The sequence below is a fragment of the Astatotilapia calliptera genome, chromosome 6 (genome assembly GCF_900246225.1).
Source record: "Astatotilapia calliptera chromosome 6, fAstCal1.2, whole genome shotgun sequence".
Classification (NCBI taxonomy): domain Eukaryota; kingdom Metazoa; phylum Chordata; class Actinopteri; order Cichliformes; family Cichlidae; genus Astatotilapia; species Astatotilapia calliptera.
Genome location: NC_039307.1, coordinates 5,954,944 through 5,975,426, shown reverse-complemented (window position 1 = coordinate 5,975,426; position 20,483 = coordinate 5,954,944). Strand labels below are relative to the sequence as shown.

Sequence of the window (20,483 nt, the reverse complement as noted above, 5' to 3'; positions counted from 1 at the left end):
AGGCCTCAGCTGGTTGAACATGAGTTGATTAGCTTTGCTAATATGAGCAGATTCTGGATTTTTATAACAAATGCTGTCATGATCTTTGTTACCATACAATCTTTTAAGAAGCTGAAGCAGTTAAAACATCTTTTTGCAGAGTCACAATGGTGACCTAATACACCCTTACAGACTTGATAGCTTTGATTTGGAGTCATATTTCTGTCTTTGTTACAAATAAATGCCCATTTTATCCTGTTTTAACTTCTACTAATTCCTGCAAACAAATGTTAGCCAACATTTATTAGGACAGTTTGCAAAATTCCTAGTTTGTAATAATTATTTGGAGGCTAACCACTAAAAAAAATCCCAACACTGTTAACAAAACGTTTTCCAGTTTGTTTCAGGAATTTTCGATTTCTCAGGTCTGTTTGTTGATCTTTTGCCATTTCAGTATACAGTGGAGGAAACAATCGTTTCATATCCTGTTGAATTTGTAAGTTTGGTTTGCAGATATCTCAGGAAGTATTTTGGTGCACAGAAATGCTCTAAATCCTACGTTTCTTGGTTGCTGTTCACATAATAATAATAATAATAATAATAATAATAATAATAATAATAATGGATACTTTATTGATCCCCATGGGGAAATTACTTGTTTTCTCTGCATTTGACCCATTCACTCAGTGAAGCAGTGGGCAGCCCACTAAGCAGGCGCCCGGGGAGCAGTGTGTAGGGACGGTACCTTGCTCAGGGGTACCTCAGGGTAGCCGTTAAGTGGATTCGAACCGCCGACATTGAAGCTTCACTTTAGTTTTGGGCTGATCCGCTACCTTTCTCATAACCATCTTCACGCTATGAAGCAATTTCTTGCGTGGAGCTCTTGATCGCAGGTGATTCACAATCATTTCTTCCATTTCTGAATAATCATACCAACAGCTGTCACCTCATCACGAAGCTTCTTGCTGATGTCTTGTAGCCCATTCTACGGATTGATTGTGATCTGTGTGTCACTTGGGCACACAGCAAATCTGTAGGAGCCAGAATTTTGCCTGGGTGGTCGGGGGATCAAATATTTCTTACACTCAATGAGATGAACAAATCAATTTGTAACTTTTAAATAATGTAATTTTTTCTGGATTTTTGGTTGTTATTCTGTCTCTCTACATTAAAATGAAACTGCTGTAAAAATGTATTTATAAGTGAACAAAGTCACAAATTCAGCAGGGTGTCACATAATTATTTCCCACAATGTATAGCGGCACAATAGTGTATATGGAACTGACAATAATGGTGGCCAAACACAGAGAGTTATGCAACAGCCAACTCTGGGACCTACCCATATCTACAACAGTTTATTAGATTGCTTCTAATATATTCAGGGACAAAATTGAAATTATTACTAAGAGAAAACACTCCAGGGTCTCTGATTCATTTCAGAGACCTTGTTAACAAGGATCTTGTTGACCCTGTGCTACTCTTGTCCATGCCAAAGGTTCTCTCCTGACAAATACATAATGAATGGACATGTAAGGTGCTTAATATTACAAATGTAGTACATTGTTAGTCTTTATATAAAAGGACTATTTAGGCTTTTGGATTTATTCTTGCATAGAAACAGATTTTTCTATTATTGTGACTGTCCACTGCAGGTGCACTTACACACACAGCAAGACAGGTTATGTGATTTCAGAAGCTTTTGCCAAACTTGAAGGACAAACAAGCATCACACTGTGAGGATGGCAGGGGAAAGAGTCAAGCACAGTTATTATTACACACACAAAGAGCGATGAAAGATGTGCATGCCTGTCCATTGGCAATGACAGTGTGAACCCCACCAGTATGCACGATTCTCCATCCCTTTCTCTCTCTCTGCACACAGGTGTAGAGAAAAACAGACAAATAGAAATAAATTCCTTTTTCATAAATAACTCCCAATGTCAAGTGGCTGCTCTCATTGCTATTCACTGAGTATCAAAGAGAAATGCTTATTTGTGTCCGGTAACAGTAATCACAGTGTGTTTTATCTTACCACCAGGAGTTCTCCTGAATGTCGAAGCTCCTCAGAGCAACAGTTATTTGTCAATGAAGAGAATACTTCATCTAAAATGCAGTGAATGCTTCTTATTCGGGAACATGAAAACAAGTTCTTGAAAAAGGATCTTCTTTCAAGGATGCTTTTATGTATGCCAATCAACCACAACATAGAAACCACTGAAAGCAGAAGTGAATAATAACATTGATCAATTTCTTACAATAAAATGCTCGTCATTCATTTGGATGTTATTCTGTCCAGTACCGCCCACGCTGTTGCAGATCAGCAGTGTAGCAATGGCACTTCCCAAAGGCAGTGGCCTCCCCAGCAGGGCGAGGCGCTTCATGAAACTACTACAACTGATCCAAACTGCCAAGATCTCAATCTGACTGCACATGCATTGGATGCTTGGTGAAAAACACGATCCGCAAAGGACCTACCCCGTAACCCACTGTGCCCATAGGATTTGTTGCCAATGTTCCAGTGCCAGACTCCACAGTACATCAGTCAGTCAGAGCTATGTCGATGGCATAAGGAAGACTTACACAATATTAGGCAGGTAGTTACATAAAAATAAATGTAAAAAGTGAGAGGGCTTTTTTAATCACCGATTAAAGCTAAACACTCATGTTAGCATTCTAAAATACTTGCAGTAACAATATTATTATGCTGATGCTTTTTACACCGGTCTTTGTCACTGTGCAGCAGGCTAGCATGTAAACATTAACAGCCCCTAAACACAAAGCACAGACTAGGCTGATTGGAAAGATTCTTCTAAAAACAAAACAAAAAAAAACAAAACTGAAGAGAATGAAATTTTGACCTGACAATTCACATGTTATTGCATCGTTATAGAAAAGCCCACCTGCAGAGCAAAACAAGGCTTTCCTCTGCAGCCTGACAGTTATTTCAGATTTGTTTAGCCAAAATGCTGGATAGCTGTTAAATTGGATGCACTAACAAGCCACTTGGTTTGCTCACAAGCACAGAGTACGGAAAATAGTGCACACAGCTCCCCTAGTCCTGTTATAAAATGCCATCTCACATCAATCCTCCCCTTCCGCAGCAAGACAGGTTGTCAGTGTGTTGATCTTTTAAACTGACTTCGATTAGATTTATGCCATTTAATCTTATTGAAAATATTACCGCCTTTTTACTACAGCTCCAGAACTAGCTAATATTTGCTAATTAGCACTCACCATTGATTGGACAGTGAAGAGTTTTGCGTCATTCACCTCTCACGGCAGCTTTATTGGCCTATCCAAATCAAAAATAGAGATAGGAAACCAATGGTTAACATCATAGTGGCTACATCCATCTTTCATATGCAATCTATGATTGCACCAAGCATCAGTGTAACCCCGTACTCAATAAAGCAGTTGCCAAAGCAATTCATTTGAGCCCACAAATGGAGGCCTTGAAAAGGAAAGGTCAGGAGTTCATAAAAGACACGGGGATTGATCTTTAGAGAAAAAAATCTATATAAATGTTGGTAAGGCAATGGTTGTAAGGTAGGTGTTGAAATAGGAAAGAAATAAAAGAGAGTGATGCACTGTGCAAGCATTTCTCAATTGACTGAACATCATATCTAAAAGATTCAAGTCCGGTTTCCTATCAGATTTGAGTCTCTATGGAAACTTTCAAGATCTTCCCTTGAGTATTCTCTAAATGTTTGTGAATACAATCCAAGTTCATATTATATTAGGTAAAAAAAAAAAAAAAAAAAAGTAGTCCCAACACCATAGCTGTACTTATTCATTCATATGAAATAAAATTAAAGAAAGGAAGCTCAAGGTCTTCAACTCCCATCTTAATAGCTTCAGTGGTCTTACAACAATGAATGTTAAGACATTAAGACAGGGTGTGTGAAGTAAGAAATAAGCTAAAGTAGTGCCGTGTTCATAGTTGCACTTACTCTTTAATACACAAAGAATAAGGTCTCATGGTGTTAAACTTACTTCTAAATAGTTTTAGTGAGCATACAGGGAAGAATAAACAGAGAATAAAGGTTGGAATGAAAAACACATCATACTGCTTTTATGAAATATGAAGGTGTGATGAATAAGGCACACTAGCCTTGCAACATGACATAAATCTTCCACAGTGCGCTCCTTGGCCTGGAAAGTACTGAATATAATATTGAAATGGTTTGACACAGCAGAGAAAAGTGCTTTTTTCCTTTTATTGTATAGCCATCGCTTCAGCTATGAAGACAAATTATTAGGTCCAGTCAAGCACTTCTACTGTTATTGTAACTGGGTACGAGGGGGTGACGGTTCTTTGAATATTAGGAATTTTACATGTCTTCTTTATGGTGCATTCTTTCAGCATCCTTTCTTGTCAGATTCTTTCAGATTCCTTTGTCTCTCTCCCAGTGTTGGGAAGTGTTAACAGGCTCAAGGTAATGAAAGGCAGTAGCTAAAAAACACTTGACAATGCTGAATTGCATGTTACAATTAGAAACATATTAAAAACAGTGGGAGATGGAAAGGCAAGGCCAATATGAGTCTTGAATGTGAAGGAATATACTACAGGCTTCTGTGTATTTAAGCTTAAATAAAGGGCTGTCACAATAAAGTGTCATTTACTGTGGAGGAAGAATAGCTTTTCTGGAAGAGTATGAAAGGCTTCTTGCCCTATTGATTTTGTGTGATGTAGTATTTTGCTATAACCTACATCTGGTTCACTTATTTGACTATTATGCCCTTTTCTTGAACAACTCAACAATAGCAGGTGACTACATTTTTTGACAAGTCCTCCAACTTAAATATGGCAATATACAGTTTGTTTATGCTCTCCAGTTATCATTTGTCCAAACATGTCTTAAAAGATTCACTGGGCGATCATTTCTTTGGTTCTTGAAAGCCACGAAAGGATCAGATCAGCCAAAGAGTCACAGACGAAAGGAGACATGGTGATGTGGTAATAACAAATGCAAGGACTTACAGCTTACACCAAAAAAAATAATAATAATTTTTAGGTGTTTTATACTACAGGTGAACTCACACAGCAAGAAAAACTAGGAAAAAAACATTTGCAGGCCAGGGCAAGAGAAAACATTACACAAAGGTTTAAGGTAGCTTATTATTTAGACCAAGATACCAGACACCAAGGCCATTAAAACAAAAATGGAAAATACCAAAATATTGTGCATACAGATGTGCTTGATTTTTCTATTATGCTACAGTCACACTAGGAAAAACAGTGACTGGAGACAGCAGCCCAATGAAAATATTTGCCACGGGCCCTGGTCTGTGACCACTCACAGTCTGCTGTCTATCACCAGGTGACCTGCGCAGTCACATTGAGATTGAAAGTGGTTGTTCACAGGTGGAGAGTGTTGCACACTTTAAGAACAAGCTGGTTGTCACACAACTTGCAATTGTTTGCAAAGTGCAAAGAATTTCAATAAAATCCACAGTCCATCCCTGATTTTTTCTAGTTGCCATCAGTCTCGGTCCTATTTTTTGCTCTAGTTTGACTGAGCTATTGATTAGTAAAAATATAAAGAAATTATTATTATTAATCTGCTTTTAGGAAGAGGAAGGTGACAAAATTAAAAGAAACAGCAGCACAGTAGCAGTGATGACTTTATTTCCAGTAGATCAACTTACTGCAGGCCTCGTTGTATGATTTCTTTATTTTGTTTTAAGCATTTAAAGTCAGAGGCAGAGAGCCCACATTTTTCCTTTTATAACCACCATTACAGGCCTTTGTGGGGGCGATTACAAATGTTCTATTTCTAACTACTGGACAAACAAAAATGTATTTCATGCTTGAATAAATGAAACTCTACTTAACAAAATTGGTTTAAAAATGCCTGTATTATAATTCTTGTCTTGGCTCAGAACAAAATCTCTGTGGAGGGTTGCCAAAAATTTCCTCCTCTCTTAGAGTATGTTTTCTTTTTTAAGCCAAATCAAGCTTAACAGCATCCCAGCTTGAAGTGGCTTTCTGATGTCACCAAAGAAAAAGTCAGAAAGACCAACCTGCACACAAAAAAAGCAGCTTCCTATTCTTCATAAGGCTACCAACTTAGTGAGGCTTATGATTCCCTGACAGGCCAGAAAGAGTCTCAGAAGAAAGGGAAACGTGTTCAAATCAAAGTGCAAAAGAGAGCAGGAAAGGGAAAATGAAAGTATAATTGTGGTTTGGTCTTTTTTGTATTTGCTTTTTTTTTAACCAAATAAACATCTTCAGAAAAACCGCTCCAGCGATGGAATTAAAACAAAACGATGACTCATACAAGAGTGTTTGAAATGCACAGGCAGAAGGTAAATGTTTGCGCGATGCATACAGCAATGTTTAGGTATACTGAGCACCGCACACATTAAACAGACTAGTTTCACAATCCCCCACAAACAACAAGCACTATCTATTATGCTCACTGCAGATTCAGCTAAGTAGGTATTTCTTAATTACACCTCACAGATAACTTCTCTTGTTATTGGGTTCAAACATCAAAAAGGAAAGATACCATCTGTAGACAGAAGCACTGCTTTAATCCACATTTTCTCTCTCCACACATACATGTACACAGGGAGAAAGAGATCAGCCTCTGCTAGCTTTTTCCTCACCTTGAAAATAAGATTAAAATGTTATCGGTTGTACCACCTGCACAGTGCTGCTCTGACTTCACAGATACAACACATCAAGCCTAATCCTGAGTGTAAGATATGTAACACACACAGGTCTGGGCACACAGATCAGCTAAAACGGTGCTTACAGACACTTGTTACCACGGATTGTTACTCTAATGGAGGGGTTTTCTTTGAGAGCACCTCTATATTACATTATTACATTAGAAGCAAGACAAGAGGATACGAAATCCTCAAAAAAAAAAAAAAATCTCTGCCAAGGTCCTCGTTGCCACAATAAGTTTGGTGAAAGGATGACACCAAGTGTTCAATTAAGATACTGCAATATTGTTTAAAACCTTAATATCAGGGTTATTTTAAGGCTTTTTTTTTTTTACTTAAACAGATACGATTAATGAATATTTAAATATGAATGTAGTCATCACTTATGATAAATCGTTTTTCAAATGAAGCACTTTTCAAGACATTGGTAAAGAAGTCTTTGCATCTTGAAATATCAGATCATCGATCATTGTACAATTTTAAAACTAAGAAAGGATGCATCTACATTAAAACTGTTTCGTTACCGGAGGGAGGGTTCTTAGATCAAATGATTTGGGCCTATATTTATTAACAAGTTTTAAAGAACAACTTGGAACCATGTATTAACTTACTCTGCAGGCAGTAAACTCTTGTATTAAAAATTATCTGCTAAAAATTAATTAAATGGATGTTCTTCTTGATTATGGCAATCGCGACTTTTCTTACTTTATGATGTAATCAAGAGGGCAGCGCTGTTAACACATTCCCTCAACATGAAAGATCCCCGGTACAAGACTGGGAGGAGGCACAAATCCCCGAGAGCAGGCACAAATCCCTGGGAGGGTTGCATCAGGAAGAGCATCCAGCTTAAAACTCAGTGCCAAATCAAATATGTGGCTCCATCTGCTGCAGCAGCTCCTTACAAATAAGAGAGCAGTCATAAGCTTTTTCTTTATGATGTAATTTTCCTCATTAAAAACAAAATCTAAGCACTGATCAATAAACTTACATTTTTTTAATGCAAAGTTGGCATAACGAGAGGTATAGCAAGAAAAGTTGCTGTTGCAGACATTAACTACTGCACCTTAACCAATTTTAGTGTCCTGTGGATATCTGTTTAAATTTGTAGTATTTTGCAAAGTATTTTTAGAGCTAGGCTTACCAGTTTGAATAAATGTTACAGCTGATAAATGTAGGCTCTGATCCATGGCTGACAAGTGCTTGTGTGCTCACAGGCACATTGCAGTTGACACAACACAATAATATGCATATTCACAGTCTTTTACTGACCAAATGTATCAACTGCCCTATCTTTGCACACGGTAAACGACACAACACATTCTTGTTTTTCATCCTTTAGTAACATTAAAACATTTTTATATGTTATTAGATTAACCTTTCTGGAATGCACAGTATTATTCAGGACAATCACTTTAAAAGATAAATATACAAAAAGAAGGCCTGCAAAGCCTCACACAGACTGTATTGCAACACAACATAGCTCTGTAGCATCTTAAAGAAATACACATATTTAAGTTGTCCTTTCATGATGTATGTTGGATCTCTATCAACATGCATCAAGGTGGATCCTCTGGTGGCGTTTGAGATTACATTTCTGGGTAAAGCGTTTGCCACAGGCCAAGCAGCAGTATGGTCTCTCTCCAGTGTGGACGCGACGGTGTGCTTTAAGGTTGCTCAGCTTGGTGAAACTCCGGCCACAGAGCGAACAGCAGAAAGGCCGCTCACCTGTGTGAGTCTGCAGGTGGGCCTTCAAGTTACTGGGGTGGGGGAAGCACTTCCCACACTGCCCACAGCGTAGGAGATGCCTTGGAGCGGCGTGAGACTGAGAGTCTGGATGGGTACCAGGACTGACGTGGTGAGAGTTTGCAGGATGGTGCTGGGACCTGTTGCTGACCCAGGAGTCTCCAGTTCGGTTAAGGGTTGATGTCTGTTTGTCACCCAGGTGAACTCGCTGGATTGAGGATACAGCAGGAGATGCTTTGGATGTGGAGGGAATTCTTTGAAGGTTATTTAAGTTTACAACTTGAGAGGGAGCTATAGACAGTGCCGCAGCGGTACTGTTCGAGAGAGTGTGAGACGGCTTTTTCATCGGTCGGTGGAGATGCTGTAAAGCGGCTTGCAATCTGAAACCTGAACCGGCTTTGGAATGTAGCTTCATAACCTCTTGCACAGCAGCTTTTTGAGAAATGTGGTTTAGTCTGTGTGCTTCTGAACTCACCTTGTGCTGCTTTACTGAACATGAAAAAGAGGACATACCTGAGTTTGTTATTTTCTTTTCTATATGCTCACCTTCCTCACATCCATCAGAATCAAGAATGACTTCCTTCTTGATAGTCAGGCCTAAAACATCACTGTTTTTTAGTCTTGCCTTAGGGGACCCTGAGGATGAAATTTTATCTCTGCCTGGGGTAACCTGAATGTCCGCTCTGACAGAATCAGACAGCTCATGTTCTCCTTTAGTTTTGACTGGATCACGTTCCGTTTCAGCTCCAAGTCTGGGATTCTGCAACAACTCAGCGCCTGTGACAGTCAAGCCAGCCCAACTGGTATCTATTTCCAAAGATGAAACACGCGGTCGATCTGTAGACGGGTGTTTTTCCTGCCTGTCTTCAGGAAAGCCATAACCCGAAGCTATCTGTGGGTCTTTCTTCATGACATTTCTCAATAATTCCTCACCGTTTTCTTCAGTCTGTTTGGGTTGTACCTGAACTGTTCCACTCTCGTTGTCTGATCCAGGTCCCTCTTCATCTAGAAAATAAGGATTTTTCTTTTAAATTAAGGAAATAAAAATTAATTAATTAAAAAATGCAACAATGTTATTGTTTCTTTCGGGCCTGAATCCCTTTTAGGTGCACTGAGGTAAAGTGGACAACAAAAATTCTATCTTCATTTTGGAGATAGGGACCAGTCACTTTAATGTCATCTGCTAAATTTGAAAAGCCATTTTATTCTAATTTACTTTACTGAATTTATTATACTAACGTGTTGTATTATATCCTACTATTTGCATTATATTCTATTGTACTTTATTAAGATTTTTACCTTATATTGGCTACTTTGTTTTATCATATTAGGCTTATTGAAGAAAAAAACCTAATCTTTTGTGTTCTAGGTTGTGTTTAATGTTTTGCATGGTGAAATAAAGGAATTTCCCAACTTTTCAGATGTTTAAAGTCTATTTGAGCGTATATTAGCATGCACATCATTGTAGGTACCATTAATGCTGGAAAAACACCAACTGCAATCCAGGCGACACCTTTCTGAGAAAATGTCTTGCTTAATTCAACATTCTTCATGTAAAAGAGTCTGAATGTTAAAGTGGCCTACCTGCAACACAAACCTGTCATGTACTGGGGTGGGGAGTTTGAACAACAACAAAGGATGTGGAAATTGCCTAGTGGTCACTGTTTGTCTGGCAATTAATTTTCCCCAGGAGCCACAGAGATAACAAAAAAAAATTATATAAATTTATTAATGTTGAGCAGAACTGAGTTGAGGTTAACAAGTCAAGCTCTCCTAAAGCAAAGAATAAATTATAAAACAATGTGTCAACCATAACACCTGCTTGAGGGGATAGGGAGCTATATCACGGCACACGGTAGGGTCGAGAGGGTATGTGTTTGTGCAATAAATAATGCTTAATGTTCCTTTACTATGGACAGACTGAAAGAAAGATAAGATCCTAACAATACGTACCACTACAGTTCCACCCTCCCATATGCACAGAGGAGCAAGATGGCTGACTAACTTCTTCCTCCTTCGTAGCAACAGCTGATCTCACATCCTTTTCTTCTGCTGCCTGAAGACATACAGTGCATGAAATACTGTGAATATCTACTGGTTCCATTTCACCAATTTTTAGAGCCATTATCGATACTGTTGTTTTTTTATACAACATTACAGCTCTTATAGCACTTGAAATGTGTCCAGAAGCACCCAATAAAATGCAGATACATAAAGAAGATGATGATTATTTAATGTCAGTACAACATAACTTTGCTCTAGTAGTCATTTAATCTGGCTCACCTCTGGCTCCCTTTCAGGGCTCTGTGCAGCTGTAGCACTGTCTGCCTCTGGTAGCGACTCTGATGTGTCTTCTAGTCTGCAGCTTGCTGTCCATCTTTCAAAAGAGTCACTCTCTGTCTTCACACTAACTTGTTCTTTAAAAAAAAAAAAAAAAAACAGAAACACAACAGTGTTTACAATATTTAGGGCATCCCATGACCTATATAAAATTCATTTTACATCTGTTTCTTCTTACCTTCCTGATGGTTTTTAGGCCTTTTTTCTGCAGTGTCAGTGGACAGTTCCACACCATGCCTTGCACAGTGCACGCCCCTTCCAGTCTTTCCTCCTTCTTTCCCTGCTTGATCCTTGAATTTGCTCTCAATCCACTGCAGCTGCATCCTCAGGGACTCTATCTCCTGGCTCCTGCGCTTCACCTCCACCAAAAACACATCTTCCACCAACCTGGTCACCTCAAACATGGCTGTCTTCACTACAGCCTCCATCACATCTGAAAGCTGGGTCTGAAAGGTGACTATGAGGGTGTCCAGGTCCGACATGGTGCACTCTATCAGCCTCCCTTGTCTTAGCTGTTACTCACGGGGCTTATGTGCTTTAGTGAATGAATGCAAAGGAGAATGACGTTTGATGTTTTATTAAATGGTGTATTGTGAAAATCCTGCTACATGTTGTAAGCTGAAGGCCATAACCGCAGAGTAATTTCTATTCAACAATACACCAATTTTCCGCTGTCGGTATTCCTCGTGAGGAGGGATAAGCTTTTATTAATAACATTATTAATGGTAAAAAGCAGCCTAACGCGATGTTTACTGATATGAGACGTCGATTTGAACTGTCAGCTAGCCAGCTAATATTTAGCTGTAGCATTCGTGTGATATCGTGTCCGGTACGAGTGCTACAGACACTTGTAAACGGGAGTGAAATCTTAATTGTCGAGATGTTTCACGCGTGGGTTTTTGCTTTCGATTGTAACAGCTGTTAAAGGAATTAAATTGCGTTGAACGGAGCTAGCTACTCATCACTCGCCTGTGGTCCTTGTTTTTGCTCGTGGCGTCACGCACAACGCAGTACGGTGGCCTCGACTGGAGACGAGTAAAAAACGAAACGCGTTTTACTAAAGTGAAACCATCAGGCTGCACCTGGCAGTCAGTTTTAACTTGCGATTTGCGGACATTTTTTTTTTCATATTTTCTTTCCGGCCGACTGGACAGCGTTGTGAAGAAGATTGTAAATTTTGGACTTTTCATACTACATGAAAGTAATTAAGTATTAGATAATTAAATGACAGAAAATCTCCTATTTTTTTACTGTCTACTACAGAATTCATGGGCAGTTAGAACTAACAGAACTTATTCTTTTGCACATTATTTCTTTCTTTTACTAAAAAACTATTAGTTTTGTCGTAGTTTTTCTATCATGTAGAAAAACTAAGTTTTCTTCCACTTTTTTTTTTATCTTGAGAATTAAATATGTAGCTAAACTTCTTTACACAAACAGAAGAGGCAGTGGTTTTTCCCTGAGTCCAGACCTTAAATTAAATCTACTTCACTGAGTTTACAGTTCTGTCTCATATCCCCACAACAAACCTTTGAGCCTCAGAAAATTAACTTCCAGCATTCTTGTGAGGATAGTATGCACCAATTTTTACCACCACAAGGTGGTGGAAATGTCTTTAAGGAAAATGCTAGTGTACATAATACTAATAATAATATTACTTCTTTTAACAGCAAAATAAAAACATTAGGTAAACAAATGAAATCGTAACTATAAAATGAATCAAAGTAATTTGATTGTACTCTTTCTATTCCTTTAAAAAAATATTTAAATGTATCAGGCCCTAGATTTCATTAGGCAATAAACAGACAACATGACTTTTAAACTATAAAAACAGTGCCTCTGAATTTGTTTTGAGAACACAGGCTCCTAATAGACATGGGACCAAGACTATTCAGCTGCTGTCTAGATCACAGTGCTGTTTGGTGTGTGTGGTAGGGATGGTTACATTTACCATAAAAGATTCATCAGTTGTATGAATTCATATTTTATGAGCAAACAAAACTGACTGTTGAAGAAAAAAGCCCCTGTTAAAAAAGTATTATTCTGACATCTCTGCTTCTTTTTTGCACTTCATGAAGGCAACAAATGTGTGTATTTTAAATATTGGGCAGAACATCTTCTTTGAGTCTGTATCTATCAGCTGTCAATTGTTTTATTTGTATGGCTCTTTATTATATACAAACATTTACAAAAAAATCTTATTTTGTCATAAAGGATTCTCTTTAGTAGCTAACTGGAATATGTTCACCCACACAGACCTGGACCAGTACGCCTCATCTGTACTGGATTACATCTCCAAAACCACAGACAGTGTCACCACCCAGAAACGGATCACCATGTACCCCAACCAGAAGCCTTGGATGAACCGGGATGTTCGTCTCCTCCTGAAGGCCCGCAACACCGCCTTAAGGTCAGGAGATGCACACGCCTACAGTACAGCCAGGGCTAATCTAAAGAAGGGCATCAAAAAAGCCAAACACCATTACAAAAAGAAGGTAGAAGAACACTTCTCCAACTCCAACCCCCGACGCATGTGGCAAGGACTCCAGACCATCACAGACTACAGGACCACCAAACCCTCCCCCGCATCCTCTGATGTCTCCTTCCTCAACGAGCTCAACAACTTTTATGCTCGTTTTGAGCGAGGGAACCCCACAACCACAACCAAAGCAGACGTGACGCCAGACCACCAACCTCTGACTCTCTCCCCCACCGATGTAGGAGCGGTGCTGAGCAGGATCAATGTCCACAAGGCTGCAGGTCCTGATGGCATCCCCGGGCGTGTTCTCAGAGCGTGTTCTGGGGAGCTTGCAGGAGTGCTGACAGACATATTCAACCTGTTCTTGGCCCACGCTGTGGTACCGGCCTGCTTCAAATCCACCTCCATCGTCCCGATACCCAAAAACTCCAACCCATCTTGCCTCAATGACTACTGCCCAGTAGCACTCACTCCCATCATCACTAAGTGCTTAGAGCAGCTGGTCCTAGCACACTTCAAATCCTGTCTCCCCCCCACCCTGGACCCCCACCAATTCGCATACCGCCAGAACAGGAGCACAGAGGATGCAGTCTCCATCGCATTGCACTCTGTCCTCGCACACCTGGACAACAACAACACCTACGCCAGAGTGCTGTTTATAGACTTCAGTTCAGCGTTCAGTACAGTCCACCCCTCGCAACTCATCAGGAAACTGACAGACCTGGGCATCAGTTCCCTCATCTGCAAATGGTTACTGGACTTCCTGACCAACCGCCCCCAACATGTCCGGCTGGATAACCGCTGCTCATCTACCATCACAATGAACACCGGTGTACCACAAGGCTGTGTGATGAGCCCTTTCCTCTACTCCCTCTTCACCCACGACTGCAGACCTACTGATGGTTCCAACACCATCATTAAGTTTGCAGATGACACCACGGTGATTGGCCTTATCAGTGACAACGATGAGGCCGCCTACAGGGAGGAGGTGGATCGTCTGGCTGAGTGGTGCGACACAAACAACCTGCTGCTTAACACCGAGAAGACCAAGGAGCTCATCGTGGACTACAGGAGGAATGCTGACCCACATCCACCCATCCACATTAAGGGGACGGCTGTGGAGCGTGTGAGCAGCTTCAAGTTCCTGGGAGTCCACATCTCCGAGGATCTCACCTGGACGACCAACTGCTCCAAGGTTGTCAAGAAGGCTCACCAGCGCCTCTTCTTCTTGAGGACTCTGAGGAAGAACCACCTGTCCTCAGACATCCTGGTGAACTTCTATCGTTGCACCATCGAGAGCATCCTGACCAACTGTATAACAGTCTGGTACAGGAACTGCTCTGCCTCGGACCGGAAGGCGTTACAGAGGGTCGTGAAAACTGCCCAGCGCATTGCCGGAGCACCACTTCCTGCCATAAAAGACATCTACAGGAAGCGGTGTCTGAAAAGGGCTGGGAAAATCATCAGAGACCCCAGTCACCCATCACATGGACTCTTCACCCTCCTGCCCTCTGGGAGGCGCCACAGGAGCCTCCGGACTAAGACCACCAGGTACCGGAACAGCTTCTTCCCCACAGCTGTCAGACTCCTGAACTCTGCCTCCTGACATCTGACCCACATTAACACATGGACTGAACATACACACACCCACAATGGACAACTGTACCCTCAAACACACAATAATAACATGGACTGAACCACCACTCACAACCACTAGCACTTTATATAGCCTCTGTAGAAACTATCTACATCCTCACTTATCTTAACTGCACTACTGTATAGCTCTGTGTAAATAATCATACTGTACATTCGATCATTTTTAATCCTACAACTGTTTACAACTTGCATAGTTCCCATTTCTGTATAACTGTATATCTCAGATTTCTGTAAAGTTATTTATTTCATATTCTGTATAGTTTTTCATATTTATATCCTGTTCATAGCCTGTACATAGCTTGTACTCACTACAGCCTGTACATACTTATAATTATAGAATATTCACAACATACTTCATACCGTGTACATTATAACATACCATAATAGACCCATTTCTGTAATATACTCACATATCTATATTATTGCTAATATATATTGTAATATATCTATATCACTAAAGCACTTCTGGATGGATGCAAACTGCATTTCGTTGCCCTGTACCTGTGCATGTGCAATGACAATAAAGTTGAATTCTAATTCTAATTCTAATTTAGACAAAAGTTAAAAAACACACACACACACAGTTGTTGCATCTTGTGTTTTTCCTGAGTCAACCTTTTCTCTTTACTCTTGTAAATCTAGAAGCTCTTATTGACTTTTCCAATCAATACCAGATCTTACAACATCAAATAAAGCATTTGAAGAAGCTGAGGTCAGACTTATGCTAGGCTCAGTCTACAAACTACAGATGTTTATATAATTTCTTGCTCCACACAGATGGTGAATTGACCAAGAAACACAACAAAGTACACAGATATCCATCCATCTCTTCGACTTAGCCTTTCCTGGGTCGAGCGGGGGGGCCCTATCCCAGCTGTCTAAAGGCAAGAGGCAGGGTACACCCTGGACAGGTCGCAGGGCTAGCACATAGACCAGTGGTTCTCAAAGTGTGTGGCAGGTGGGGCACAAGTTACCTGGCAGAAAAGTTATGTGGAACTAATGATTAACATCGGGATCACTTTCATGGCGGTACAAAGAAATTCGCAGCAGTTACATAAATAATATGCGCATCCGCTGAAAAGCTGCAGCCGTTTGTGTAAGTTGATAGTCGCAATAAAGAAGTGTACTGAAAACTGCGAATATGTGGTCAGGTCAAACCCAGAATTGGGGCAAAAAAAGACCTGACCGCGTTTGCACTTTTCAGTACACTTCTTTATTGTGGCTGTCAACTTACACATGCAGCTGCAGCTTTTCAGCTACAGCCTACACACATCAACAACAACAGGACCTAGTTCAAGCCGGCGAGACGTGATTGGGGATGCCGCTCAGGTGCGTCCGCCTCCCCCACAGACCATGCCCCACCACAGCTCTGCAGTCAAAAACAGGCTCACTGCAACCACTAAGTGAATAGTACTAAACTCACACTAAATTATATATACCCTTCATTTCTGTTCACAAGTTTCTGGATTTGTTTGTTTTTTTAATAAAAAGTGTTTTAAGACTAAGACTGAACTGTATTTTTCCATGTTTGGCAATGTTCAAATTCTGTTTAACTGGTTGCTTTTTTGAAGAAGTGTTGCAGAGTAATGAAGTAGTGTAGTGACAAAAGTTACAAATAGTTGTTTGAAATGAAAGTTGTTTGTTTAAAGCAAAAATAACTGAAGGATTCATTGTGCAGCTAGGCTTTTCTTTCTTTCTTGTGTTTAGAGGGGGCGTGTCATGTGGGGAATGATGTAAAATGTTTGAGAACCACTGACATAGACAGCCATTCTGACTCACATTCACGCCATGGGCAATTTAAAGTTTCCAATTAACCTATCTCCACTATCTGCATGCCTTTGGACTATGGAAAGAAGCTAGAGTAGAACCCACGCAAACACATGCAAACTCCACACAGAAAGACCCCTGCTGATGGTGGAATTGAACTAAGTACCTTCTTGGTGGGAGGCAACAGTGAAAATCAAAACATTACTCCATTACTACCTGGGTGACGTCATTAGGAAGTATGTGCCAAGAACTAACTTCAGGAAACAAGAATATAAACAGACGATGGCATCTAAAGCCAGTTTTATTTTCAATCAGCTGAGTAATCACAAAGATATTGTTGGTCAAGTTCTTCAGTTATACTCCAAGGCAGTATATTTTTAATGAGTATAAAATATGCAGCAGTAACTGATTACAAATGAGACTTGTTTAACTGAATGTGATAGACCTTATCTATCCATCACAGGCTCATTAATATAAATATTCACTTAAACCTTCAGATAGCACAAATAATATTAAATAATTTGATACTTCTTCTCCCAAGGAATTATAGATCTGTCATGTGCTTGCGTTGATGGGATTTCAGATGATCCAGGCGTTTGAAGCTGAGACCGCAAACAGTGCAGCAGTATGGTCTTTCCCCTGTGTGGGTACGCTGGTGAACCTTCAATATGTCTGCTCTTGTGAAGCTCTTGTCACACATGGTGCACCGATGAGGTTTTTCCTGTGTGTGAATTCTCTGGTGCAACTTAAGATTCCATAGACGGCTGAACTTATTCCCACATACTGTGCAGCAATATGGCTTGTCCCCTACTTGACCACATTTGTGTGCCTTTAGGTCAGAAAATGAAGGAAAACCTTTACCACAATGGCTGCAGAGGTGAACCCCTTGCCCTAAATGAGTCCTTTGGTGGACTTTAAGGTTACAAGCTTGAGTAAAGGTCTTTCCACACTGGTTGCAGGAGTATGGGGGCACTTGTCCAGTGCCTTTGTGTGTGTGTTTGTGAGCCTTGAGGGAAGCAGAATCCGGAAAGGACATGGAGCACTGGTTACAAGTGTATCTCCTTGCTCCTCTCACTGTTGCCTGAGGTTGCATCTGTTGTCCCACGTTTAAGGTATCGCTGTACGTATCTGAAGGCTCATACATATCCTCAGTGCTGTCTAGAGAAGGGCCAATACGAATACCCTGGCCGCGGAAGCTGAATCTACTACCTGAATCACTGGACACTTGTTCAGGGTACAAGACATTTGTGTCCTGCAGATACCCCTCCTCATTAATTAGTAAACAGCTGAACTCTCCACTTACATCAATGTTAGTCCTAGAGGGGGAACCTGAGGGTGAACCTTCCTGATCCTTTCTATTCCGCTGAGTGCCTGTTTGGTAAGTTTGATGATCAGCTCCTTCTGGTGTTACCACATCCTCATCATAATGGCCCACATAACTCAGATCTTTGCCCAGGTGCGATGGTGAATGTATCCCATCAAAATTACCCATGTCTATCATTCCAGTGTCTCCATATCCAGACTTGTCAATGCCATCTAAGTCTTCCATGCCGTACCTGTTTGGGAACAGAGGTTCAGTCGGTTCACCCGAGTGTCCATCATTGTTTGATTCTGCTCTCTGCTCAAATCCAGTTTCCCAATTTACTTGGCACTTTGGGATCTTTTGGTCATTAAAACATTTACTGGGTCCTGGAAGAGCTGACACATCTGCTTCTGAAACACGAGTAGTGAGAAAAAGTTAAAATAGCCTCACTGCATTCAATATACACCATACATTGTGTTGTCTCTATTTGTACAGCACTTGAAAAATTAACGAGAAATTAATTTGTTAAATTTTCTGCATGTACTTGCACAGAGACTTACCATCTAAGCTGATGTGCCACCCTTGCGACTCATCATTTTCTGGTTGGATCTGAAGAGCTTCTTCCTTGAACAGTCCAGTGCCTTGAATACCTGATGACTGGGGAAAAAAAGTGGAAAGGCAACATTAATCCATCAGGTTTTACCTTAGTTGCCTTAAGTAGAACCCTAACTTTGGCAAGCAGATCTAACGTAATGCTTAAGGGTTTTTCAAACAAAAAATAATTAAAATACTTAAAAATATTACATGGATGCTGTGTAATGTGCACAGTCAGTTCCCATACCCCCACAATTTTTAACAATATAAATGATTCAATTTTCATGGTGCATGGCTCACCAAGAGAACATTAGTGAACATGTCTCCCCCTCACCCCCCCCCAAAAAATAAATAAATAAATAAATAAATAAAAATCACATTTCGTCAGTTTACCCATACCACAAATGTTTCCTTGGTTTATCACACTCCCTGCAGTGGCTCTATACCCCATAATATGAGACTAAGTGGCTTAAACACACATTTTATACACTTTTGTTTTGTAAATTTATAAAGCTGTATAATGTAATAAAACTATCATACCTGCGTTGCTTTTGTGGCACTTTGGCGCTCTATTTTTTCCTCTCCTTCCTTCTCATGGCTCAGTGTACATCCATCAGCTCCCTGGGAACTATTTATTTCTTCATGAAGCACAATCTCCTGTTTCAGGCTTTTCTCTGAAAATAATAGAATTTCAAAGATTTAGAAAACAAAATAAGGCAAAGGTCAGTTGACTTATATAATGTCAAGAAGATTGCCTCTGAGCTCTAGCAATCTTCTTTAAGCAGCAAAAAAGGAAACAATTTTTGGTGATTAGTAAAAATCATAATTAACAGTGGGTGATCAGAATCTCTTTATTTTCCCCAGTATGTTTAACTTAGGGTTACAAATCCAAAAGCCAAAAGGAGAAATATGTGAATATGTGGCTATGAACATAGTCAAAAGAAACATGATTATGTTTCTCTTAAAACCCACAAGAAATAGAATTATAGATTTCTTCTTTGGGGGAAGAGATGTAGCAGTATATTACAAAGTTGTACAGACAAAGTTCAAAGTATTTTAAATTAACTTTTTTCCGCATTCTGGTGCTTGATTTGAACTTAAGCACGTTGTCTTGACCATGTCTGCATGCCTAAATGCATGGAGTTGCTGCTATGTGATTGGCTCTATATTATTTGTGTTAATGAACAGCTGAACTGGAGTAACTAATGAAGCAGCCAGAAAGTGTTTATTCATTTGTGATCAAATTCTCCAACCTGGCTTCATAAGTACTAGTTACACAAGTAAGATATGCAGAAGTCAGGCACCACAGTGTGAGTAATGCAGATTAAAGAATATGTAATGCAAGTTTATGCACTGGAAGTACCTTTATTTCCAGGCAAAATTTTAAAACAACCACAAAGTGTTTAAAATGTATTCTGTGTATGCTGCATTTATACAGCTGTGGCCTGAGGTAGTGTAGTCCAACCCCAAATACTTAAATAATCACATTTCTTAAAATATTTGCAATATTTATACACCTAGTTTTGTTTGTAATGGAATTGTTAATGTAATGTTAATTCTAATGAAAGGTTAACTCTTCATTAGCCTTAAGAAAATAAATACAGGTAAAACATGGACGACTAACCCTAGAAAGACCCACCTGAGGTTCTGGGTTGGTTCTCACTGGATATCCCGACTTTTCCACAGTCAATGCATCTCCCTCTCCAGTCTCCCTCTCGTTCTTTGCGACGAGTCTCCGACCACTTCAGTCGTCTCTTTAAGGACTCAACCTGCTCCCGGCACCGCGTTACTTCTTCCAAAAAACTGTCCTCCACCAACCGGGTGATCTCATACATAGCAGCCTTGAACACCGTCTCCATGACGCCAGAAAGCTGTGACTGAAACGTTAGTATAGTCTCCGCCATTATAACTGCGCTGTGGCTTAAAGTCTTTTTAATAAACGGAAAA

The 20,483-nt window shown here is 40.1% G+C and overlaps 2 protein-coding genes across 2 annotated transcripts; both read right to left on the bottom strand.

Annotated features, from left to right (window-relative positions):
• Window positions 1–6,497: 6,497 nt before the first annotated feature.
• Window positions 6,498–12,074, bottom strand: LOC113023668 (zinc finger protein 497). Its single transcript, XM_026169916.1, has 4 exons — window positions 10,916–12,074; window positions 10,681–10,814; window positions 10,351–10,453; window positions 6,498–9,402 (listed from the first exon to the last, which is right to left on the bottom strand). Exons 1-4 carry the CDS (start codon window positions 11,217–11,219, stop codon window positions 8,201–8,203), a joined length of 1,743 nt encoding a protein of 580 aa, XP_026025701.1. The 5' UTR covers window positions 11,220–12,074; the 3' UTR covers window positions 6,498–8,200.
• Window positions 12,075–16,909: 4,835 nt separating this feature from the next.
• LOC113023667 (zinc finger protein 233) lies at window positions 16,910–20,445 on the bottom strand. Its single transcript, XM_026169915.1, has 4 exons — window positions 20,176–20,445; window positions 19,077–19,210; window positions 18,503–18,599; window positions 16,910–18,352 (listed from the first exon to the last, which is right to left on the bottom strand). The coding sequence occupies exons 1-4, from the start codon at window positions 20,438–20,440 to the stop codon at window positions 17,184–17,186; spliced, it is 1,665 nt and encodes a 554-aa protein (XP_026025700.1). The 5' UTR covers window positions 20,441–20,445; the 3' UTR covers window positions 16,910–17,183.
• Window positions 20,446–20,483: the final 38 nt, after the last annotated feature.